Raw genomic sequence first — 22,476 nt, 5'->3', positions numbered from 1 at the left:
GCTATTTGTTTTCTATCTTTCCATCTTTTGTTGTTGTTGCTTTTGTTCTTCATTCTATTGGATTGACTATTTATAGTATTCTATTTTATTCCAACTTTGGCTTTTGAGTTATACCTCTTTATTTTTTTCTTAGTTGCCCTGATTCACAATATATGTCTTTATCTTATTAGATTCTACTTTTAAATAACATGTCACTTTATTTCTATGAAGTCTAACAGTAGTAAACTCTACTCGACCACTTATCTGGTTTTGTCATACATTTCTTTTCTACATGTCTTAAAAACCCCACAATGCATTATTATCATTGTTATTGTTATTAAAGCAATCAGCTAACATTTAAAAGTATTTTTAAGAAATAAAAAAGTGAATATTTATGTAAAATTTATATTTATCTACATATTTATCATTCCCAGTGCTTTATTTTGCCCTTAGTTATTTATTTATTTATTTTAGGTTAGAAGTTTTTTTTTCTTTGAGCACTTTAATTTCTTATTTTTTTAAAGACACAGAGTCTTGCTCTGTCTCCAAGGCTGGAGTGCAGTGGTGCAAACATAGCTCCCTGTTATCTGGAACTCCTGGGCTCCAGCAGTCCTCCCACCTCAGCTTTCTGAATGGCTAGAACTACAGCTGTGCACTCTTCGAGCACTTTAATGATTTTGTTTTATTGTCTTCTGACCTTATTTGTCATGAGAAGTCACTGGTAATTCCTATTATTGTTATTTTGTATATATTATGTCTTTTTTTTCCCATTTTCAAGATTTTATCTTTGTTTTTTGGCAGTTTGATTGTGATGCATCTTGGTGTGCTTTTCTTGTATTTATCCTGTTGGGAGTTGATTGAGCATCAATTGATCTGTGGATTTATAGTTTCCATCACAGTCAAAACTGTTTTGGCTATTCTTAAAATATCAATTCTATTTTCTGTCTTCTGCCATCTGACCCTAATTATATGTTAGAATGCTAAGTTTTTTCCTATAGGTCACTAAGATGCTTCCATTTTTTAAAGCTATTTTTTCTTTCCGTGCTTCAGTTTCTATTGCTATGCCTTCACGATACTGATATTTCCCTCTTTCTTTAATCTAGAAGTTCCTTTTGGATCTCTTCTTAAATCTCTTTAATATCTTTCCTCATTATGTTCTTTTTTTTTCAATTTCTTACTATTAAGCATATTTTATAGATCCCAGTATTTGCTCATTTCTGAATCTCTTTATATTAGCTGTTTTTTCTCTTGGTTATGGGACACTTTTTCCTGCTTCTTAGATGTCTAGTAATTTTTTTATTGGATATTGAGTATTGTGAATTTGCATTGGTGAATGTCTGGGTTTAACTTTCTTCTTCTAAAGAGTGTTGAGCTTTCTTCTGGTAAATAGTTGATTCTACCACTTGATCCTTTTGAGACGTTTCTTATGCTTTGTTAGGGGAAGTCTAGATTAGCCACTCTAGGTATCATTTAACCCTACTATTAATGCATGCCCCTTTTGAGGTTTCTACTAAATGGCCCCTAGTAATCAACGACCACTTTGCATTCAAGTAGGTTAAAGTTCAAAAGTCTCCTTGCTCTATATGAACTCTGAGAATTGTCCAGCCTGCAGCTTCCCAGCCTCTCACCTTCTCCATAAGCAGACTGATGGCATTAGTTAACATGGAGACACCTTTTCCTTCTGCTGCAAAGCCATTGACATATAATTTGGAGGCTTTAGCCAAGAAGTGCCCAGGACTGAGGAAACAGCAAAGGTCATCTAGGGGCCAGTATTTACCTGAGGGAAGGGTCAGAGATAGGTCTTACATAAGTACTATTTTAAGGTTTACAGTGGAGATCCTACAGAGACCAAAAAAAAAAAAAAAATCAATCAACTTAAAATAAGCAAAATCCAGCCTTTTTAAGAGTAAGGACAAATATTGGCCAGGTGCAGTGGCTCATACCTGTAATTGTAGCATTTTGGGAGGCTGAGGCAGGAGGATTGCTTGAGGCCAGGAGTTCAAGACCATCTAGAGCAATAGCAAGACCCCGTCTCTACAAAAAAAAAAAAAAAAAAAAAGAAAAGAAATGAAAAATTAGCCTGGTACACGCACCTATAGCCCAGCTACTCAAGAGGCTAAGGCAGGAGGATCGCTTGAACTCATGAGTATGAGGTTGCAATGAGCTATGATGATGCTGCTGTACTCTAGCCCAGGTAACGGCAAGACCCTGTCTCCAAAAAAGGGAAAAAGAACAAATATTAAAGTTTTACTTTAAATGTAATATAAAATCTTTTGGACAGCTCTAGAAATTTTTAGTTGGTTAATAATATAGCAGATTAAAAATATAAAATACTCAGAACTATTTGAAAGTACAAAAAAATGAAGTAAACCTAAGGTAGTCTTATAGATCGAAGTCTCATTAAATCTTTACAAAAATATATGTTCTTTAAAGGTATCTTTATGTTAATATTTCAATAAATTATTCTCATATAATCTTCCTTTGGAAATCAGCAGTCTTTTCCTGAAATTTGACTTTTTTGACAGTGTGATCTTGTACTTTTTAAAATTATTTTTTTCAGAAAATTACAGTGATGATTTTGAAGATGAAGAGGATGTTGATGCACCTTTGACTACTAAAGATAAAAAGACTCACTGCAAAGAGAATCTCAAATCAGAAAATATAAATGCACCCAAACAGGTATACATCAGTTATATGTTTGACAGTTTTGCAACTTCTTTCATGAAGTTGGCTATTACCATATGAAGAGCTGAAAATGTGGAGTTCTTCATAGTCTTGTTTGTCGTAAACTTACAGGTCTCTTAACACTCAGTTAAACATTTTCTTAACTCAGATATCAATTTAATGTAAATTTTAATGGAAGAAATATAATTGATAAGAGATTTCTCTTGGCAAATAATTTCCTTCAGTAAAGCTTTAGAAATTGAAAACGTAATTAAAATTTCAAAACTAATTTTAAATAAGTATATTAAATTACACTTTTCTTTGGTATAACTTGTCTTGTGAAGTACAATAAATACTTCTTCCCAGTGTTAGTGTTAACATTAGTGTCTGAAATGTACTTGACTAAAATCAGGAATTACATTATTCCATTCACATTCATCAGTGCTGTACTCTAATTTTCTCATTTCCCAGTTCTTACCAGTACTACTCCATATTGCCTGCCACAAAGAACTTTCTAATAGTAGCTAGTAGGATGAATACTATTTGTTATTTTGGTTTTGATCTGGATACAGTCTCTTTTAGGACTAGATGTTTTGAACATGTGTGAAACCATCGATTCTCTAAATAGAAGAGAAAAACACTCTGTGGGTATACATAAATACTTTTATTTTTAACTTCACTTAGTACTTTGTCTTTGGATATTTATATGTTACTCAGTTTGGGGGAAAACCAAGGTGACCTTAGAAATAATACAAAGATTAATGTGACCTGATGAATATTCTTAGAAATTTAATGAGATTTATACTTAGAATATGGCTATTACAATATTTTATGAAAAAATTAATAGGTCAGTAGAAGGCATGGTAGTGCAGTGTATTAAGAAAGTATACCCTGTGTAAAAATCTGTCAACCTAAATGTGGAAACCTTGTAAAGAGCTGTCTGGGTAAGAATCAAAATAGAAAGGAATTAAGCTCTGTTATTATGGGAGAACCCTACACACTGCCTAGCCAGGTAGGGGATATAGGTGATACTACTTGGGAAACTTATTCTAAGGGAACCTATAATATTAAAGAACCTCATATATCTTGCCAATTTGGTGGCCTCCTGCCTTTCTGAAAGTTGTGCCTTTCAAAATGTCGATGAAATGAGTGTAAGGTATATTTGGACATAAATTTTGAACAATAAGGGAAGATCAATTGGTGATATTATAATTGTAGGACTCTTATGTGAAGTAGCCCTGTTACCTTGAAGTTTGAAAAACAAGAGAATTTTTGAGCAAGGTAGATGAGCAGGTGGCACCTAGATACTTTAAGCAAGGCGTTTTAGGACCTAATTAAATTTGGTAATTGCCAAAGTTCAGAGAGAATCTTAGAAGTTCTGTCAAGAGCTATAGTCTCTCTCTAGTCTTAAAGAATTACTGATGAATGAGAGTGGTGAAGGAAACCTAGAAAGAACTTTCCTGATCTTTTCATAATGGAATAAAGCCCTGGCTTTCAAATTTTGCTACTATTCACATTGTGATCATTTTACATAATTTTGGTTTCAAATCATAATCATTTTCTTCTTTTAATTTAGGAAGAAGAGAAAACTGGCATGCTGGCTAATGGTAAATATTATGTATATTTGTATATTTTAGCTGGCAAAAAACTAGTCTGTTCAGAATTTCATCTAAATAATTCCAAATGAATCACTCTCTGTCTTTTAAATATCTTTAAGGAATTAAAGTTCTAGCATTTCTCAATAATGTGTCCCTTGTGCCTATCTTGAATTCATTCTGTTATATTTGAGAATATTTCTTTTTTGTTTTTCTTGGGCCCTTTGCCTTCCACATATAAATGTACATTAAACTTGTATTTAAGCATAACTATGTGTATTGATGTTAGCCATAGGAAGAAAATCGTATTTGTTATATATATTAATCATACTTATTATATATACACATGTATAAAATTATGTACTAATTTTATATAAATATTTATCTTTGTGTTTATATGCATTGCATATGATTAAAATGATTTTATTAGATCAAAGGAACCACAGAATTTCTCTACATTCCTTATATTTTTTCTTTTATATTCTTCCAGTTGTGTTGCTTGATTCATTAGATTCTGTTGCAGAGGTCAACCTTGATGAACAAGATAAGACAACAACTAAGCCAAAAGCCCTCCCAGAAATTACTGATAATGAAATGACAGGAACAGGTAAAAGTGTTTGAAAAACCAGCAATTCTCTGAAATATGCAATACTTTACAAATAATTGACAGCATTTCTAAGGAAATATATATAATAATCATATTAATAATAACTTTAAATCTCACTTTTCAATTTTCTGCCATATTTAATAATTTAAATAATCAGAACTTGCTAATAGTGACATCTAATGCTAATAGGACAAGTAATGTATGGTCTTAAGTAAATACTTAATAAATTAATGAATACTGTTGATAGAAAGTGTAGCACTATAAGTAATTATTAACTAATTTTCTATGCCTTTCTAGAGTACTCAGTTAAATTTGCCATGTGTAGGAGAAATGAGACTTTGGTCTTATTGTGCTTTTCCGTAGTTCCTTCTGTTACAAAGGTCTTTGAGACAGTGCCTTTTCAAACTTTTTTAAAGCAATGGGAGCCTTATCTCCAATAAAAATCTTATGTAGAACCCTCTATATAGGTAAAAATGGTATTTTATCAATATGAATATATATAAGCTCACATTTGTAACATTTGCCTATAAAATTAATGAGAGCAAAAATGGTCTTTTGAAAATTTTGAAAACAGAAATTATAGATTTGTTACATTCTCATATAGCCATCGGCCTTCCAATGTGTTCTTATATTTTGTTTTTGTAGTACAATATAAAATTATTCTTGTTTTACCACATAAATACTTGCAATTTGGAACTTTTTAATCAGCTTACTTTGTAGTATCTAGATACTGGTCAATTAAACCAATTCAGACACTTGGAAAAAGAAGAGTAATAGAAATCACTAACCAACTCCAAATACTAGTGTGCATTTTATTTTTATTTTATTTTTACTTCTTTTTACTTTTTTATTGACATATAATATACATATAGAGTGTCATAATACTGCAACTCAAATTTTCAAGTACTGGATATACCATTGTAATCAGCAAGCAGATCAAAACACAAGGACCCAAACCACAATGTTTCATCATGTGTCTCTTATTTCACTATCTTTCCAGGAGTCACCACTATTTTGGCTTATTGCATCCACTTGCATTTTAAAATATAAATATAAAAGTTAAATTATAACTATAAGAATTTTTCCATCAAGATCCATTACTCACTTCTTGTTGCCTAACTGAATTTTCCTCTATGATGAAGGCATATAGAGGCATGTAACCATGTCACGTATGTGCCATGATAGTCTATCCATTTGCACAGTTTTCAGTAAGCAGACATGAGTTCTTTTAAAAGACCAAAGTGGAACTAAACTTTTCTAATCAATAGTATTTTATAGGAAGTTCATTTATATGCAGGATGGCCAGAGAAACTTTATTCTGAGATGTGTATGAAAATAAGTAAAAGAGAAGGCAAAAGTTATCAAAAATATTATAATTATATAATTCCTTTAAAATATTACAGTTATATGAATTATATATTGTGCAGATTTTAGTTTTAAAGCATGATTTAAAATGGAATTTCAGTCAAACATCTGTGGAACCCATGCTTGTCTCTGAAAAACTACTAATATGATTTTGTAAAACATAGTTTGAAAACCCCTGCTGCTATATAAGAAAAACTCAGAAATAAAAAATGTATTTACTAAAAATAAAAATTCTATTAAGATAATCCAAGCAATTATATAAAGCTATCATTTTTTGGTCCTGTTTCTTAAATGTTCTCGACTCTGAAATAATTCAATTAGTTAATTACTGGAAGGCAGTACAGCATGAACTTACTGTCATGTAGACTTGGCTTCATACTCCCAGCCTTGCCACTTATCAGTTGTATGACATTGGATAATTAATGCCTCTGAGCCTGTTTCCTCTTCTTAAAGGACTTGTGATGGTCAACTGAGATAGTGCATAGCATGTAATACATTGTTCAGATTCAGTAAGCAGTAGCAGCTCTGTGGTTATTATTTATATCAACCCTCTGTTAATAATAGCACAAGCTATAATAATGAACCTGAAGTCATACCATATAAATATTTATTGGCTGTGGGGTATTGAATTTCCTAATATTTGAAAAATACACTTGAAAGTCTTCAAATGAGCATCTGAACTTGGTTTAAGAACTGAAAAGTTCAGTGGGTTTTTTTGTTTTGTTTTACTATATTTCCTCTTAAATTAAGCTGACTAGGTTTAGGCAAAACATTGTCAAAGATTATCTTTTGTTAATAATATTATTCATGAAAGTCTTTGAGGTTTTCCTGACACTAGGCCAGATCTAGCCCTTCACTTATTTTTATTTGTCTCATAGGAAAGTACCATTTTATGCTATGGCTGCATGACTGGAATAGTCACAGAATGACATTATTGCTCTGCAAAACTAGACCCTTTCTTCTGCAAAATAGGATTGGACACTTCTCAACTTTCTAAAGTTGAAAAATACAGGGATATTTTGACTTGTAATAATACATAAAATAACTACAGAGTGCTCTCTTTTTAATGAAAAGGAAGATAAGTAAGCCCTTTTCTTTTCAAAAGATGCATGGAAAAAGTTTACTTACATGACCTTGGAATTATTTTTAATATGACTTAGGTTAATGGCTCCAGTTAGGAGACAGATACCTTTCCCTACTCTGTTTTCTGAGCAGCCCCTAATACCTCTTTATCCTCCATTTCTAATTTCTAACTTTTAGATCATTTGTTTTTCTGCATATTTGCTCTGTTGTTGCTCTAAAGCCTAGGACCTCCTCTTTGTGACATCTTACACCTGTTAAGTTAGGTATGAGCATTCAATACTACTCTGTTATTTACCATTGAAACAATTTCTTTTATGTATACTCAGAAAATACTTGCACATCCTGATATTTTTATAGAGAAAAAAGTACCTTGTGCTTTTCCTTTTTTCCTAAAAATTAATTCTATCTTTCAGTCATGCTACTCTGAGTCTGGCTGATGGTTTAGGGAGAAAGGTAGGCTCACCTTAACAGGCAAGATTTTTTCCTCGTGTCTACTTGGAAAATCCCTACCCTTTAACTGTTGGCAGTTCTGCTCTAACAGTATCTCCCTCTTTTTTTGTTTTTAGTTTATTTAAGCAAATTTGTTATTAATTGGGTGTGTTCTAAATGGCCATGGTGACGTGAAACATTAGCTAGAAAGACATCTCATTCATAAGGCATTCTTACAGATAGATAATCTTATGTGCGGTATTAATCTCTTATGTTTAGTGTTGAAAATAGCCCCTCAGAGTGGTACACTGTACAACTTACAAAATATATATACAGGAAGGTGGGGCTGTATATACTGTTTGATTTTTAAGCATTAGTTAATTAATCATGGGTATAAAGACAAGGGATTGGTCACTCTATTTCTCTTCTCTTTTTCCCCACTCTTTTATAACTCATTATTTTGTCTAATTTTGAAAATTTTGCTTGTTAGAAATGAAAGTTACGAAATGAATAAGAAAATACTCATAAAAATCTCAGATCATTATTATCCTTAGATTCTTTGAATTCTTTTTGCTAGAATTTATTTGTCACGTGGTGGAAAGAAGTTAATAGGGAAAGAAGAGCGAATAACAACATCTAGGTTTCTATGTTGGGTGACTGACCATTAGCTTAAATAGGAAATACTGGTAATAGAACAAGTTTTGGTGGGGAATATAATGAATTCAGTTGGGGATATGTAAGATGTGATTTGCTTTTAGGACAATCTAAATGTCTGTCAGGAAAAAGTTATATGGACAAAAGGCATAGATTTGGGAGTCATGAGCATATGGGTAATAGTTGAAGCTAAGCGTCTTGATGAAGTTAGGCCAAAAAAATAGTAGTGAGAGGTTCAAAAAAGAGGGCTAAAGATGTAGCCCAGAGATGAGCCATGGACTATAAGAGATGGAAAAGTAGCCAATCAGAATGGTGGAAATAACAAAAAGAAGAAGGGATGCAGAAGAAATGGGAACCAGGAAAAGGATAATGTCAAATGTCTCATAAAGTTGTAGAGAACTAAAGATGAAAGGATTTGGCTATTAGAAAATGGCTTTTTATTACAGCAGCTTTAGCAGAATATTGGAACAGACTGGATTGCAAAGTTAGAGGAGTGAATTGTGATTGACTAAAAAATATACACTACAAGATGCTTGTTGATACAAGGAAGCAGAGAGAGAGTAGTAGTAAGGGAAAGATAGAATCCTTCAAAGGAATGTGTCAGCTTTAGAAATTTAAGAATATTTTTTTTTCCCAGCACAGAGGTATTGATTAAGAAGAGTAGGAAGAGAGGGCAATGACCAGTGAAGTCACATTTTACAGTTACCACATGAGGACACATGTTAACTTGCTGAATAGAGTTATTGAGCCTCGTACAATTTCATACTGGTAGGCAACAGCTACAAATTACCTGTTTGTGCTTAACTCTACTTTTGTAATTTTGCTATTGTCCTATAGCCTGTTCACCATTCAGAACAGATTAAGGAATGATATGAGTGTTTTATATTTCTCGTGTATTTGTGACAATTATTCCTGTGGATTACATTTATTTCAACAGGTGTTTCTTACAGACAAAGCAATAGTGACATTGAAGCCCTACATCAGGCTTATTGTCATATAGCCCATTCTTTGGAAGATGCAGATGAACAAAGAATTGAGAGTAATGTGATGGGAAATATCAAGAGCTCAGTGAAAGATCATCCTCAAGAAAATGAAGAGTCTTCAAAAAACATCTCTACTACTGAATCTGGTAAAAAGCTGATAGATAAAGATAGGTAGATGTACTTTTCAGTTATTTGAGATGTTCTCTAAAGAGTTTTCAGTGTAGTATAATTTAAATACAATTTGCTGTGGTGAGTGTTTCTCAGTCTCTGAACTTAAAAGAGTTGTTTAAATGAAGTACAGGAATCCTTGGTTTAACTATAAAGTTAGAGCCAAACACAGAATAAAATTGCAGTTCCTCTAATATGCCTGGACCAAATTAAGATATCACTTAAGCTGACATTTTTTACTCTTTGGCATGTACATATGTTAAAGTTGTTGGGTTGTTTTTAGTAGAAAACAGTATTTTGGGCTCGACTAAATATATACTTAGCAAATGTATGTGTAGATATTCTTTGATATCGATATTTGAGATATACGTTTCATATTTGTGATATTTGATAAATATCAAAGGAGGTTTTTCTGGTACAAGCAAATTTACTGTGGGAAATTAGGTTTATTGCCTGTGCCATTTTGTTAACTATGCCTTTGCCATTTTGTTAACTATGTCAGTTAAAGAAAGTGTAATTTTGGGTGGTATGAGATATGTAAGTTAAGTAATTTACATAACATTTTTGATTTCTACTTTAATTTTTTTCCCCTCTTAGATCTGCCCACAGTAGAGGAGCTGATGAAACCTATCAGAATCGATTCCTTTGGGGTTAGTGGTTTTGATTTACAACCTGTCAGGTAGGAGTTTTTTGTCTAGGTATATTGTACATGTTGATTATTTGGTTGAGTTTTTATTTGTTCATTGTTTTGTCCTTGATGTAATGATTCCTACTGAATAATTAATAACTAATATTAGCTTATATGAGTCTACCTATGAGTCATTGCTCTCTTCTTTCTATGTTTGCCCTCACTTAATTAATTTGTCAAAATTATTCTACAGCTAAAAGAAAAAAAAATAGATGATACTAAAAAAGTATCATTTTACTGCCATTACATAGACCTAAAGCTTTTCACTGAAAAATACAGTCTCTTCAGCTTTAAACAATAGCACGGTGACAGTTGATTCACAATGAGGGGGAAGGTGGATTTTATTCTGTATATGAGTCATAGATTTGCTTCTTTAGAAACCAGTTAGTTATAACTTAGTCACAAACTGGCTCATCTCACAGAGTGAATACTGTGGTCACAAGAAAAACGGGCTTCATGAAAATGCTCCACCTCCAATGTAGTTTAGTGGCAGTATGTACAATCCATTGTCATTCTTCAACACACGGAGTAACACATTACAGTAACCTTGTCATAAGACAACTTCGCATTTGTGTAGCACTTAGAATGCCATGTTCAGTATCTCATGTGATCTTATAACAAGTAGAACAGGCATCTTTATGTTCATAATTCAAGAGAGGAGACTGAAGTAAACCCAGTTTAGTGGTGGATGATAACAGCTAACATTTATTACCTTTACAGTGGGCAGTAACTGTGCAAAGTTCTTTATGTATATTATTTCATTTAATAGCAACTCCATGGGGTGTAGTCCATTATTATCGTATTTCATAGACAAAAAAACTGAGGTTTAAGAGGTTAAAATAGAGCCATTGCTGAAGGGCACATGGCTATAACAAGGGAACACAGGCAGTCCATGTGTTTAACACTTATGTTGGCAGATCTTTGATATCCATGAAATATTTCTGTGAAATAGCCTATCATCCATTCATGTAGTCCTTTGTTCAATTGTTTTTTCAACAGACACGTTTTGAGTCCCTTCTTGTACTACATCCTCATCATGTAAATCTACTTGTAGTGATTTCTTGTTTGTACATTTGTGCTAGTATAATGAGAGAAATGAGAGAAAACGTTGCAATGCAGCTGACACTAAAATCCATCCACTTGAATGCTAAGTCTAGTATTCTTCCACTGATCTGTAGTGCTAGTTAGTATTTTTAAAGGTACGTTGTGCTCTCTTATTATTGCTGTTTGGGGATATGTTAGTGTTACTGAAGAGATTTTCTTAAACATCTTGTGTCTTTGCTATTGCAGGTAAAACCATTTTAGCAATATGAATTCTAAAACATCGATTTTTACATTTGTGTTTAAAGGCTGAAAACTAGTATACTTACATTAAAGGCATAATAATAATTATGGAAATGTCAGTAATATTACCTTTAGTACACATATCTAAAAAATCTTTAGTGAGCTGTAGGGTAAATAATCCTAGCTGCCATAACAGATAATCTTTGAAATCTTAGTAGCTAAACATCATAAAAAATTATTTCTTGCTCACATTACCATCCCCTGTGGGTCAGTGGAATTGGGATGGGGTTGTGCTCCACGCAGTAATTTAGGAACCCAGCCTGCTTTTGTCAATAGTACATAGTTTTAAGGCTGTTATGGCATCATCCAACCAGTCAGTAAAGAAAGAAAGAGAATGGTTTAGCCTTTCTTTTAACTGCTTCAACACAGAAAGAAAAGTAAATGAGTTTGGTAGGTATCTGGTCAGTCTCTGCCAGGATATACCTTTCTAATAACTAAATATCCTTTTCACTAGCCCAAAGTCCCATTCAGGACCATATGCATCAGCAGGGCCAGGATTTCCAGGTGAAGCACAGTCCTCTCCATCAGGTGTGGCTGGGGCTCCTTATCAACTACCAGTGGATGAATTAAAAATTCAAGTTCTGTACTTCCTCACCTCCACCCAGTATATATAATGGTGGAACTATAACAGGTACTCCCATTTGGGAAGGAAAAGTATGAGGAAAATAACAGCAATCGGTGTTTCAAACCACTAGAAAGACCTTGTAAAGACCCCCCTACCTTGGGGATAGGGATTTTCCTTAATTAGGCCATTATTCTGTTCTTAAGGAGGAACTACCTTATGAATAATATTCTATATAGTCCCTAGTTCCATTCCTTGGAGTATTTGTCTTGTATTTTGTCACCATTGGCCGCAACTGAAGTGGGTTTGGGGATATACCCATCTTGGGGGATACACTTCTTTCTCAGTCTACTTCCTGCGTACAGGTAGTTTTGAGGTTCCCAGTTGCTGGCTTTTGGGATGTTTTTGTTTGTTTTAAATAGGGTGTGGTTTCATTGACATTATAGTTTAGTAGCCTTCTGATTTATTTGATTACAGTTAATTCCACGTGCCAGTAACCAGACTTAAAGGTCATTCATTACTAGAGAAAGGTTTTGAATCTGCTTTATGTCTTTGGTTCTTTGTCCCTCTATTTTTTTCTCTCAATTTATTTTCAGCTGTCTGGATATTTTGGGGAACAATAGCCTTAAGTGTAAAGATGGTACCCTTAATATGATCTTTACCAAGGGACTGAGTCGCTCTTTTCAACCAAGAAGTCTCATGAAATCTTGCTTTTTGCCTAGCATTTTTCAGTGCTGAATCTTACTGTTTGAGTCTTAGACACAGAGAGTGAATCCAAGACACCCTTCATTTCTAGATTCTTTCTATTCCCTTTCATTTCTACTTATAAACCAGCCCACTCTATCCCAAGCTCATCAATTTTTTGTATTATCTTGTCAAAAACAGCTAGTAGCAGCTAGCACTTAAATCTTTGTTCTGGCCATTTCTGGCCATTTCTCTTATTCCAGGTTCAGCAGGCATGTGATCTGCCCTATAAGCTACTGTAGGTAACAGTTTAGCAATGTTTTGCCATCGTAAAACATAGGTTGCCATCTCTCCAGCCTCTAGTTATCAGTTTCCTGCCACACAAAACCTGACCACTAAGCCAGTGACACATATGTTGGGTTCTTGGCACCATAGCACTCACATGCTAAAGCCATGAACCAGTAAATGGCCCCATCTAGATGCAAGGTAGCAGGGGAATATGGTTTAGTTGGTACCCAGCAAGAATGGGAAACAATTTTGATTAGCATCTAGCCAGGTTCTGTTACTGTGAAGAAGGAAGGAACTATTTCATATTTCTGATGATTCCAGCTACTTTAGAAGTTTCTAACAGTTACTAAGAAGTCATTCTATATAATATGGAAATGGTAGCCTCTTAAATTGTTCTTTAATCTTATTTTATGAATTATAAAATTAAATGGCCTAATTGACACAGGATTAAATAATTTGAGAATAACAATTCCCATATTTTTGAAGTTTGCTAATATTTAATCACATTTAGAACATTTCTTTAAGATGTATTTTCCAGACTTCTAATATTTAATTGTCTGAATTGTTACATTTCATTTAAGTATTTTAAACCATAGAAATGACTTTATTTTAAAATTGTAGTGATTTTTCTGTTTTACTTTAAAATTTTTGCTATATATTTTTATTAAATTTATGCCTTTTATAGTAGTATTTATATTCTATGCTTCCTTGGCACAAATTATGACTACTACTTTAGTTTCTTCTAGAAATGAGTAAAATGTTTTTTCTGCCTCAAATGCATGTTGACTTTGTAAGAAATTATGAATAAAAGATATAAAGCAAAAAGTTTGCTTAGAAATTTATTATTTTATTTTTCTTGTACAAAAGCAATCTAATATTTAGTTTGGTCTCTTTAAAGTAGGTCTCAGAGTCACCTGTGTAATCCTTTGTATTATATTGCCTTAAAATTATTATCTGAAGTTAAAAACAAATATATGATACTATATGAGTATACTGTGTTAACCAGAATTATAATTTATTTAACATTAGTAACTTAATTTGAATCGTTACAACTCATGTGTATGTGTGTATATATAGTGTCGTGCATATATAACTGATATTTGAGGAGTCATTATATAGAGTTCATTATCTGTCCTGTTTTGTTTTATAGCTCTAAGAAAGTGGCTGATAGTAAAGAAACTGAATTTGTTAGCCCTTTATCTCTTAATATGAACCCAAATGTTATATCTCAAGACCCACAACATGTGGACCAATTTTTTGACAAAAATGATCAGAAGATGATTTTACAAAAGACAACAAATGAGGGTATGGAAAATAGCCATCCAAGAGTACCTGCTACAGAGGAACATATTGATAAAATGTACCTTGATATTCTGAAGAAAAAAACATCTGTTAATCCTTCATTATTAATTCAGGATGACAAAATTAATAAAGTAAGTATTTATAATCTAAATTGATTTGATATGTTGAGAACTGAAGTTATGTAAAGTCTATGGGTACTATTAGTAGGTGTGTGCTTCTTAAACTAGTGAGATTAGTTATATACTGACTTCCCCAGTAGATCCGGGATATTTGTGGGTGATATTTATCATCACACCCTCAATCCTCAAATTCCACTATAATATTAGCTTTCTTTACACTTCCTTTTTTTTCAAGTAAATATGGTTCAGCATTTGAATAGTATAAGAAAATAAAGTTCATTCATCATTGGTAGTGCTCATTGTTCAATCTTTCCAATAGTTTTTATTGTAGGTAAGTTGGCGTTTTGTAGGAATATTATTAGCAACCATGAAGAAACTTATATTTCATTGTTTCTTTCTTTTTCCTCTATTCTTGATCTCTTCTGCTTTATAGTTCCCATGATCTGAATGTTCTATTTGTTATAATTTTGAATTATATGTTTACTGTAAGTCATCTTCAGTTCTTTGTAGGATGAGACAAGGTATTAATAAATTTTTAAAAGCATCTTGAGAAGTCCAGAGGAAAAAAGATATAATTCTATGTCATTTCAAAAGATGGTCTTCCTTGCTCTCTTGCATGTTCACTCTGATAATTGCATGTCTTGCTTTCTGACAAGCTTATTTTGCTTTATAGTTTTGCTTTATTTCAGTGCTAACTTGGAAGGTATGCTTCAAAATACTAAAATTCTGATGCATTAGACTTAAGAACTTTACTATAGTAGTTTGCCTTTTACAAACTACATTGTTTGATAATCACTGTTGTTTTGCCATCTGCTAAATCTTCATTTATTATAATAGTTAAAATTCCTTTAGGTACTAAAGAGTTTGTGCTTGTTGTGTGCAGACTTACAGATCTCAACTCAGTTCTGAAGAAGGGACTGTAGTTGGCAAACAGGCACCGTACAAGAAGGTCAGAAGTGCACCTCCTTTACTTAAAAGGAAACCCCAGAGTGGATTATATGCATCAGTCAGAAGCTCAGGGTATGGCAAACCCAGTTCACCACTCAACTTGTCTACTCTTGAAAGGAAAACTTCAAAGGATGTTATAAAAAGCAAAACTTTAAGATCCATACCCACCTCAAATCAAGCTAGGAAAAAAGGTAATCATATACTCTTCATACTAGAATACTGTGTATATAATATATTATTTTACCTTCTTCATTTTTAGGAAAGAGAATTAATCTTAAGGTACTAGATTCCATTTCTGAAAGATGCAATTTACAGATGGTGACAGGGCTTAATCCAGGGTGGTGGCAGTGGAGGTGATGAAAAGTGGTTGGATAAGGATATATTTAGAAGGTAGAACCAAAAATCTAAAGAATTAGTTTTGGGTTGCTAAAGCTTTTGGCTTGAGCAACTGGAAGAATGGAGCTACTATCAGCTGCGATGGGGAAAGGCACAGTAGAATAGATTTGGGGGTTGAAGGAAGACTGGGAGTTTAGTTTTGGAGATGATAATTTTGAGATATCTATTCAACATGCAAATGGAGATGACAAGGAGACAGTTAAATATGAAAGTCTGAAGTTCAAGAGGGAGGTATGAACTGTAGATACCATTTGGGAGTTGTTAAAAACTAATAAAGATCTTTTTTTAAGCCATGAGACTGAGAGTACCAAGAAAGTGAACATAACTGGAGGGAAAAAAGCAAACCAAGGCCTGAGTCCTGGGCATGCTCACCTTTAGAGATCAGGCAGAAAAGGCTGAACCTGTGAAGGAGACAGAATGAGGTTGGAGGAAATCTGTGAGCATATGGAATCCTCAAAACTAAGTGAGGAAAGTGTGTTAAGAAGAATCCACTCTGTCATTTGCTGCTGAAGAAGAAGAGTGAGGATGGAGAACTTCCCTTTGGGTTTAGCAAGGAGAAGGTCATCAGTAAAGTAGACAAGCATTTTCCATGGAGAGGTGGCTGTAAAAGGCAAGTTTAATGGGAGTGGAAGGGAATAGGAGGAGTGGAATTGGTGCTTCAAGTGATAGACCACCCTGGAACTGGAAAGTTGCCGTAAAAGGCAGCAAAGTAATGGGGCAGTAGATGTGAGAGGTGGGATCAAAAGAAGTTTTTTGCTTTGCGTTGTTTTTAATGGGGGAAATGATAGTATGTATGTTGTTAAGAAAGATTCAGTAGAGAGGAAAATAATTGATGATGTAGGAGAGAGGGAAGAATTGCTGGAACAATGTCCTTGAGTAGAGCAGCGGTAGTGGGGTCTGGTGCACGTAGAATGGTTGGCGTTAGATAGGAACTTGGACAGGTCCTATGTTCTAGGGACAGTGAAGGTGGATAGGAAGGGAGAGTTTATGCTGGAAGGTGGATACATGTGGTGGGGAGAGAATGTTGATGCTTTCTTCTGTTTGCTTCAGTTTTCTCTGAGAAATAGAAAGCAATGTCATTAGATGGGAGTGAGGGTGAGCAGAGATGTTGGAGGTTACTGGAGAGAAGAGAAAGTGTGAAGTAACCATCTAGGAGTGTTAGACTGCCAGCAGCCAAACACATCTACATGAAGTAACTGATCATGAGTTTACACTGAGTTGTATAGTTGGATTTACCAGAAAGTATGGGTTTTATTAAGTGAGTACAATGAACTGAGGCAGAAGCAAGAGGGGAGTGAATGATTAAAATGGTTGACCATGAATTTAAGTGGAGTAATGAAGGAAGGACGAAAGGTCATCAGGGGATGTGGTACAAAGTGAAACAGGTAGATCCATAGACTGTGAGTCCTCATTGGGGTCAAAGGATTGTTGGAATCCAGGTACCAGGGAGTATGAGGTACATTGATAGAGATGTGATTATCACAGAGTGAGAACCTAAGGCTGAGGTTAGGGAGTGGTTGTGTTACTGGCAGTGGAAAGACCTAGACTATGCCCAGTGAGCAGCTGAGGTGGAGAGAAATTCAAGGAACCAAAAGCCAGAGAGTTAAAAGGATCACCTATCAGTATATTGAAATCACCAAGAATGAAGAAGACAGTAATGTCACAGTGAGTGAAAAAGAAACAAGGGAAATTATGTGGAGGTTGATAGATGAAGGCAAGAATATTTTTATGAGTAAAGTGAAGTAATATTCTTAAACTTATTTTTCATATTTCAAAATTTTATAGTATTTGTGACTACCGAAAAGAAAATAAAACACATTACTAAAATTTATATTAAAATGTAATGATGGATCATGACTGTTTTTATACTAGACTTTTTCTCATTAGACTATCTGTTTAGTTTGTTATCTTTATCTGTTTTTTTGTTGTTGTTGTTGTTGAAGAATTACCCAGAGCAGTTTTAGTTTTATTCAAAAGAACTGTAATTCCTTTGGGATGGTTGTTACTTGTCACAGGTTTGGTTCCCTGGGCAGTAGACTCTGAGATAGAGATTAGTGTACAGAAAGTACAGAGAATGTAATTTGGATCAACACCGTTTAGGTTAGGATGACAAATAGGCCCAGCTACTGGGGCTTAACAGAATAAAAGACTTCTCTTTTTCATGTAACAAAGAGTCCAGAGATAGGAAGTTCAAGGGAACCAAAATTTCTTCTTTCCTGGTATAAAATTCTTAGTATGTGACTTTTGCCTTCACTTTCACACTATAGCTACTCAACCTCCAGGCCCTCTCCATGAGGTAGGGCAAAAGGTAAAATGTAGATGCCAGCCAACTTGTCAACTTTCTAATCAGGAAAGTAATCACTTTTCCAGAAGCACCATGTAGGAAACTTTTGCTTCCATCTTATTGACCAGAACTTCAATTTTGTGGCCACCTTCAGTTGCATGGAGTTCAGGGGTTGAGTTTGTTTAACTGAGCATGTTACCGAAAGCTCAGCACTTGTCAAACTCGAGGCTGCATCAGAACAAGAACAAGTAGTTTGAGGGGAAGGAACTAGAAGTTTATTACTTTGCTGGCAAAGGAGGAAAAATGGTAGAACTTCTAGCTTCAAAATCCAAATTTCCTGAACATAAGCAAAAATACAGAGCTTTTAAAGGGAGTGCCCTTCTGTACTAGGCTCTTGTAGTTAACTATTCTAATTGTCCCATCTCTGTCAAAGACAAAGCCCCACCTGGGGAGCTGGTGCTGGCCTGGAATAGCTGAGTTAACTCTTGTAACAAAAGACTTAACCTGCCTCAGAATGCAGGCCAGGCCTCAGTTCCCAAAAAGAGTAGGAGAAGTTTTAAAGAGACAGAAAATATTTTTGCTGTTTTTTTCAGGCAATTCCCTCTGTTACAAGCACATTGCTGCTCAGGGCAAAATTAGGGAGGAAGAAGAGGTTGGTAGCTAGTAGTACCACCACACAGTTGTCTTCCTTTTTATTCTAGATTAACTTCCTTTGGCTCTAACTCTTGTGTTTTTATTTTTTAGACTAATAATTTTATTGTCATGAAAGGAATACTTGCTCATTATTTAAAATTCAAAAATGCAGAAAAATAAAAAGAAAGGAATAATTGAGCCATAAACACTAGTATCACACTGAGTGTCACACTGGGTAAGCATGATTCCATGCTTCCCACTATTTATGTACTGATAGAAGGGAGCATGAATGAATGGATAGAAGGAAAGAGGAGGGCAGACATGGATAAGTGGACAAAACATTTTATGAGAATGGGATCACTTTACAAGTTCTTTATAAATAAAATATTAGATTTGGTTTTACTTTAATCTGTAAGAAGAAAAAGAAACTTCATTCTAAAAAAACTGTATGTCACTAAAGATCCCTTTAAGAAAATAGATTATGAAAACAACTCAAAGGTTGCCGTAACCATGGTATTCTTAACTGCATTTTTCAATTTTATATATTATCAATCATTTCCTTCCATTCTGTGAGATATAAAGTAATATATCCCCCAGTTACATACTTCCTACCCATTTTTGTTGGTTTTGTTTTCACTTGTTCAAGGTATATTTTTGTATTCTCTCCTGCAACTGTAATTCCCCTCAGCTTTTTGGTTAGTTCTTAGTTCTGATTATTAAAGAGATTGAATGCTTTTCACCTGTCTTTTAGCCATTGTTTCTCCATTCTGGAATTATTTTGATTGGTTTATTTCTTGACTGAATTTTCTTAATGTGTTGTTTTTTCAAGAAGGGTTCATGGGTTCCAAATTCTGCAGTGTTTTCATGTTTGAATTTTATGTTCAAGCAAATTATCTTTTTTTTTTCAGAGATGGGGTCTCACACTGTCACCCAAGCTATTCTCAAACTCCTGGGTTCAGGCAATTCTCCTGCCTTCCAAGTAGCTAGGACTATAAGCGCACACCACCATACCCGGCTAATTTTTAAATTTTTTGTAAAAGACGAGGTCTTGCTTTGTCACTCAGGCTGGTCTCGAACTCCTAGCCTCAAGCAATCCTCTCACCTTGGCTTCCCAAAGTACCGAGATTACAGGCAGAAGCCACCACACCCAGATCAAATTTTCTTTTATGTGTAAAGGGAGAAGATACTGCCCATGTGCCATTATTGAAAATAATTATTTAAAATACTTTAGTCCACTAAGAGAAAAATCAAAATTAAGAATTCAAGAAGGGCGAATTCTAGTATAAAAGGACTGGCAAACTATAGTTTATGAACAAGAACATGTTACAGGTTGAGTATTCCTTACTTAAAATTTTTGGGACCAACTAGAAATGTTTCAGATTTCAGATTTTTTTGGATTTTGGGATATTTGCATTATACTTACCAGTTGGCATCCCAAATCCAAAAATCCAAAATTTGAAATGCTCCCATAAGTATTTCCTTTGAATTTCATGTTGGTACTCAAAATGGATTTTTGTGCTGTTCAGATTTTGGATTTTCGGATTTGGGATGCTCATCCTGTACTAACTGCCTCATCCTAAGGAGACTCATATGCTAGCATATGACCCATTCGTTTGTTATAGTAATGAACTTCCAGTGATTTGGAAGGAGTGAATGCCGGCTTTCACAATGACTCAAATAATCTCTTTGTGTATGCTTTAAGAAATTTCTCCAGAAAATCTACATCAGTCTAATTAAATGTGATCATAACTCTGTAAGGAAAACTTTCGAACGTCTGGAAAAAATATTGAAATGAAATCTTTTGGTGAGGGACTTTTGGTGATTTGTTTCTTCTTTTAACTTTTCTATATTTTCCAAATCTTTAATGATATATAACATTTTTAATGAAAAAGTAAACTCTACATGTAAAAAGTTTGCATCTTAAAGAAATTATTTTAAAAATATAAATTTTGAAGTTATTCATTTACCTCTAAGGCAATCAGATAATATTTCATGAGTTTCAGCTCAGGTCCTATAGTATTTGAATATATCCCTTAATATCCCTTCTAGCTATTTCCCTTAAACATTGCTTATTATTAATTGAATAACATATTTGCCTTAGAATTATTCTACTTGTTTGGGGATTTACAGCTTAAGAGCTGAAAATTAGACCAGAATATACATTAATTACATTTTTTTTCTAATTTAATACATATTACCAGGGTATTATAATAGTAGTATTAATCTTTTAAAATCAAATTTAGATTAGCTGTTATAAAGTCCTCCATGCAATTTGTTATTATTCCATTGATACTATAATATCTTGATATACATTGTTTATAAAGTGTCTTTTGAAAGCACACTTAATCTGAACTAAAATGCTTTATAAAGTTATCAGCTGCCCTTTTGTTTGTCACTTAGAAATTCTTATTCTGTGAACATTTAAAAGAATATTTAAAAGTAATAAAGCTTGACGTTATCCCAATTCCACATTCTCCTCATTTATTTAGCTCCATTTGTCATTTGACATGAGTCTAGGGTCAATTAGCCATCTGTGTCAAATTGAGTAGAATGTTGATTATGGGTGGCATTTCTTCTGAGTGCAGTTAATTATCATAGTGAAACAGTGAAACAGCTGTGTGATAGTGTCATACATCAGCCTATTTTGAGATCCTCATTTTAGTGTTACCATTGTATTTCTACTTATTGTTACTTAACTGTTGAACACACATTCAGCTTTATATTTGTGGTGCTTTTATTCATTGTTTACAATATTTAGAAATCTTATCTGGAACAAAACTCATCAAACCTGCAGCTTTGGGTAAACCAGTTCCCAGAACTGAAAGTTGCCTGACTACTAAGAAGTCTGAAGATCCTACAGAAGCTGATCCTTGCATTCAATTTCAGACTGTAGGTATTAAATTTCAAATTAGTGTTCATAATTTTTATGTTCTAAAATACTAAACCTAAATTATAAACAAAATATAATAAATATATGACATTTCCTTTCCTTCAAGAGTGAGAACACTTACTGGTTTTCTTACATAGTAGAACATACTTAACCTGTCATTTTTATTCTTTTTATGTTTTGTTTTATTTTTTAACCACCTGTGTTTGAATCTTGTATATACATGTATGACGAAATAATGCTTTTCCTTAATAGGATTCTTCAGGATACTGTGGTGGGAACAAAGAGAAAGAATTATTTATGTTTAAAAGAGTTCAGGAAGCAGAGGAAAAATGGAGGGGTGCACAAGCCCTAATTGAGCAAATTAAAGTCACATTCTCAGAAAAAGAAAAAGAACTGGAAAATAAGTTGGAGGAACTAAAAAGACAACAGGAAAAAGAACTCTTCAGATTGAATCAAGATAATTATATCCTTCAAACCAAGGTACTAGACACGTTGTTCTATTTTTCCTTTTATTTAAAAAAAAAAAAAAACTTACACTTCCTGCTAAATGCATTGTCATTCTTGGTTCCTAGAGCGTTTGACTTGATGTATTTGCAGTGTAAAATATGGACATGGTTTTGAGAGTGCCTCCTTACCTGAGAGCCTAATGGAACCCTCTGGGGAAAAAATCTAAATTTAAATTGGCTCATTTTGATGGGTAGAAGACTGTCACTGCGTAGCTTTTCTGAGTTACTTCACTCTCCAGAACCATCAGCACAAAACATCACTGCTGATTTAACTGTAGTTATGTCACATTCCAGTGTGGTCAATA

The 22,476-nt window shown here is 33.7% G+C and overlaps 1 protein-coding gene across 1 annotated transcript in view; it reads left to right on the top strand.

Moving 5' to 3' along the window:
- CEP162 (centrosomal protein 162) overlaps nucleotides 1–22,476 on the top strand; it is a 76,642-nt gene that overhangs the window by 18,154 nt on the left and 36,012 nt on the right. Inside the window, exons 7-15 of the mRNA XM_069488328.1 lie at nucleotides 2,540–2,658; nucleotides 4,220–4,250; nucleotides 4,729–4,845; nucleotides 9,314–9,505; nucleotides 10,125–10,206; nucleotides 14,244–14,526; nucleotides 15,398–15,653; nucleotides 21,534–21,664; nucleotides 21,918–22,145. Coding sequence (XP_069344429.1) covers nucleotides 2,540–2,658; nucleotides 4,220–4,250; nucleotides 4,729–4,845; nucleotides 9,314–9,505; nucleotides 10,125–10,206; nucleotides 14,244–14,526; nucleotides 15,398–15,653; nucleotides 21,534–21,664; nucleotides 21,918–22,145 — 1,439 coding nt within the window. The remainder of the gene's footprint in view (nucleotides 1–2,539; nucleotides 2,659–4,219; nucleotides 4,251–4,728; nucleotides 4,846–9,313; nucleotides 9,506–10,124; nucleotides 10,207–14,243; nucleotides 14,527–15,397; nucleotides 15,654–21,533; nucleotides 21,665–21,917; nucleotides 22,146–22,476) is intronic.

This window comes from Eulemur rufifrons, chromosome 15 (genome assembly GCF_041146395.1).
Source record: "Eulemur rufifrons isolate Redbay chromosome 15, OSU_ERuf_1, whole genome shotgun sequence".
NCBI classification, from domain to species: Eukaryota; Metazoa; Chordata; class Mammalia; order Primates; family Lemuridae; genus Eulemur; species Eulemur rufifrons.
Note: the sequence above shows the minus strand (reverse complement) of the source record. Positions and strands in the feature narration are given on the sequence as shown.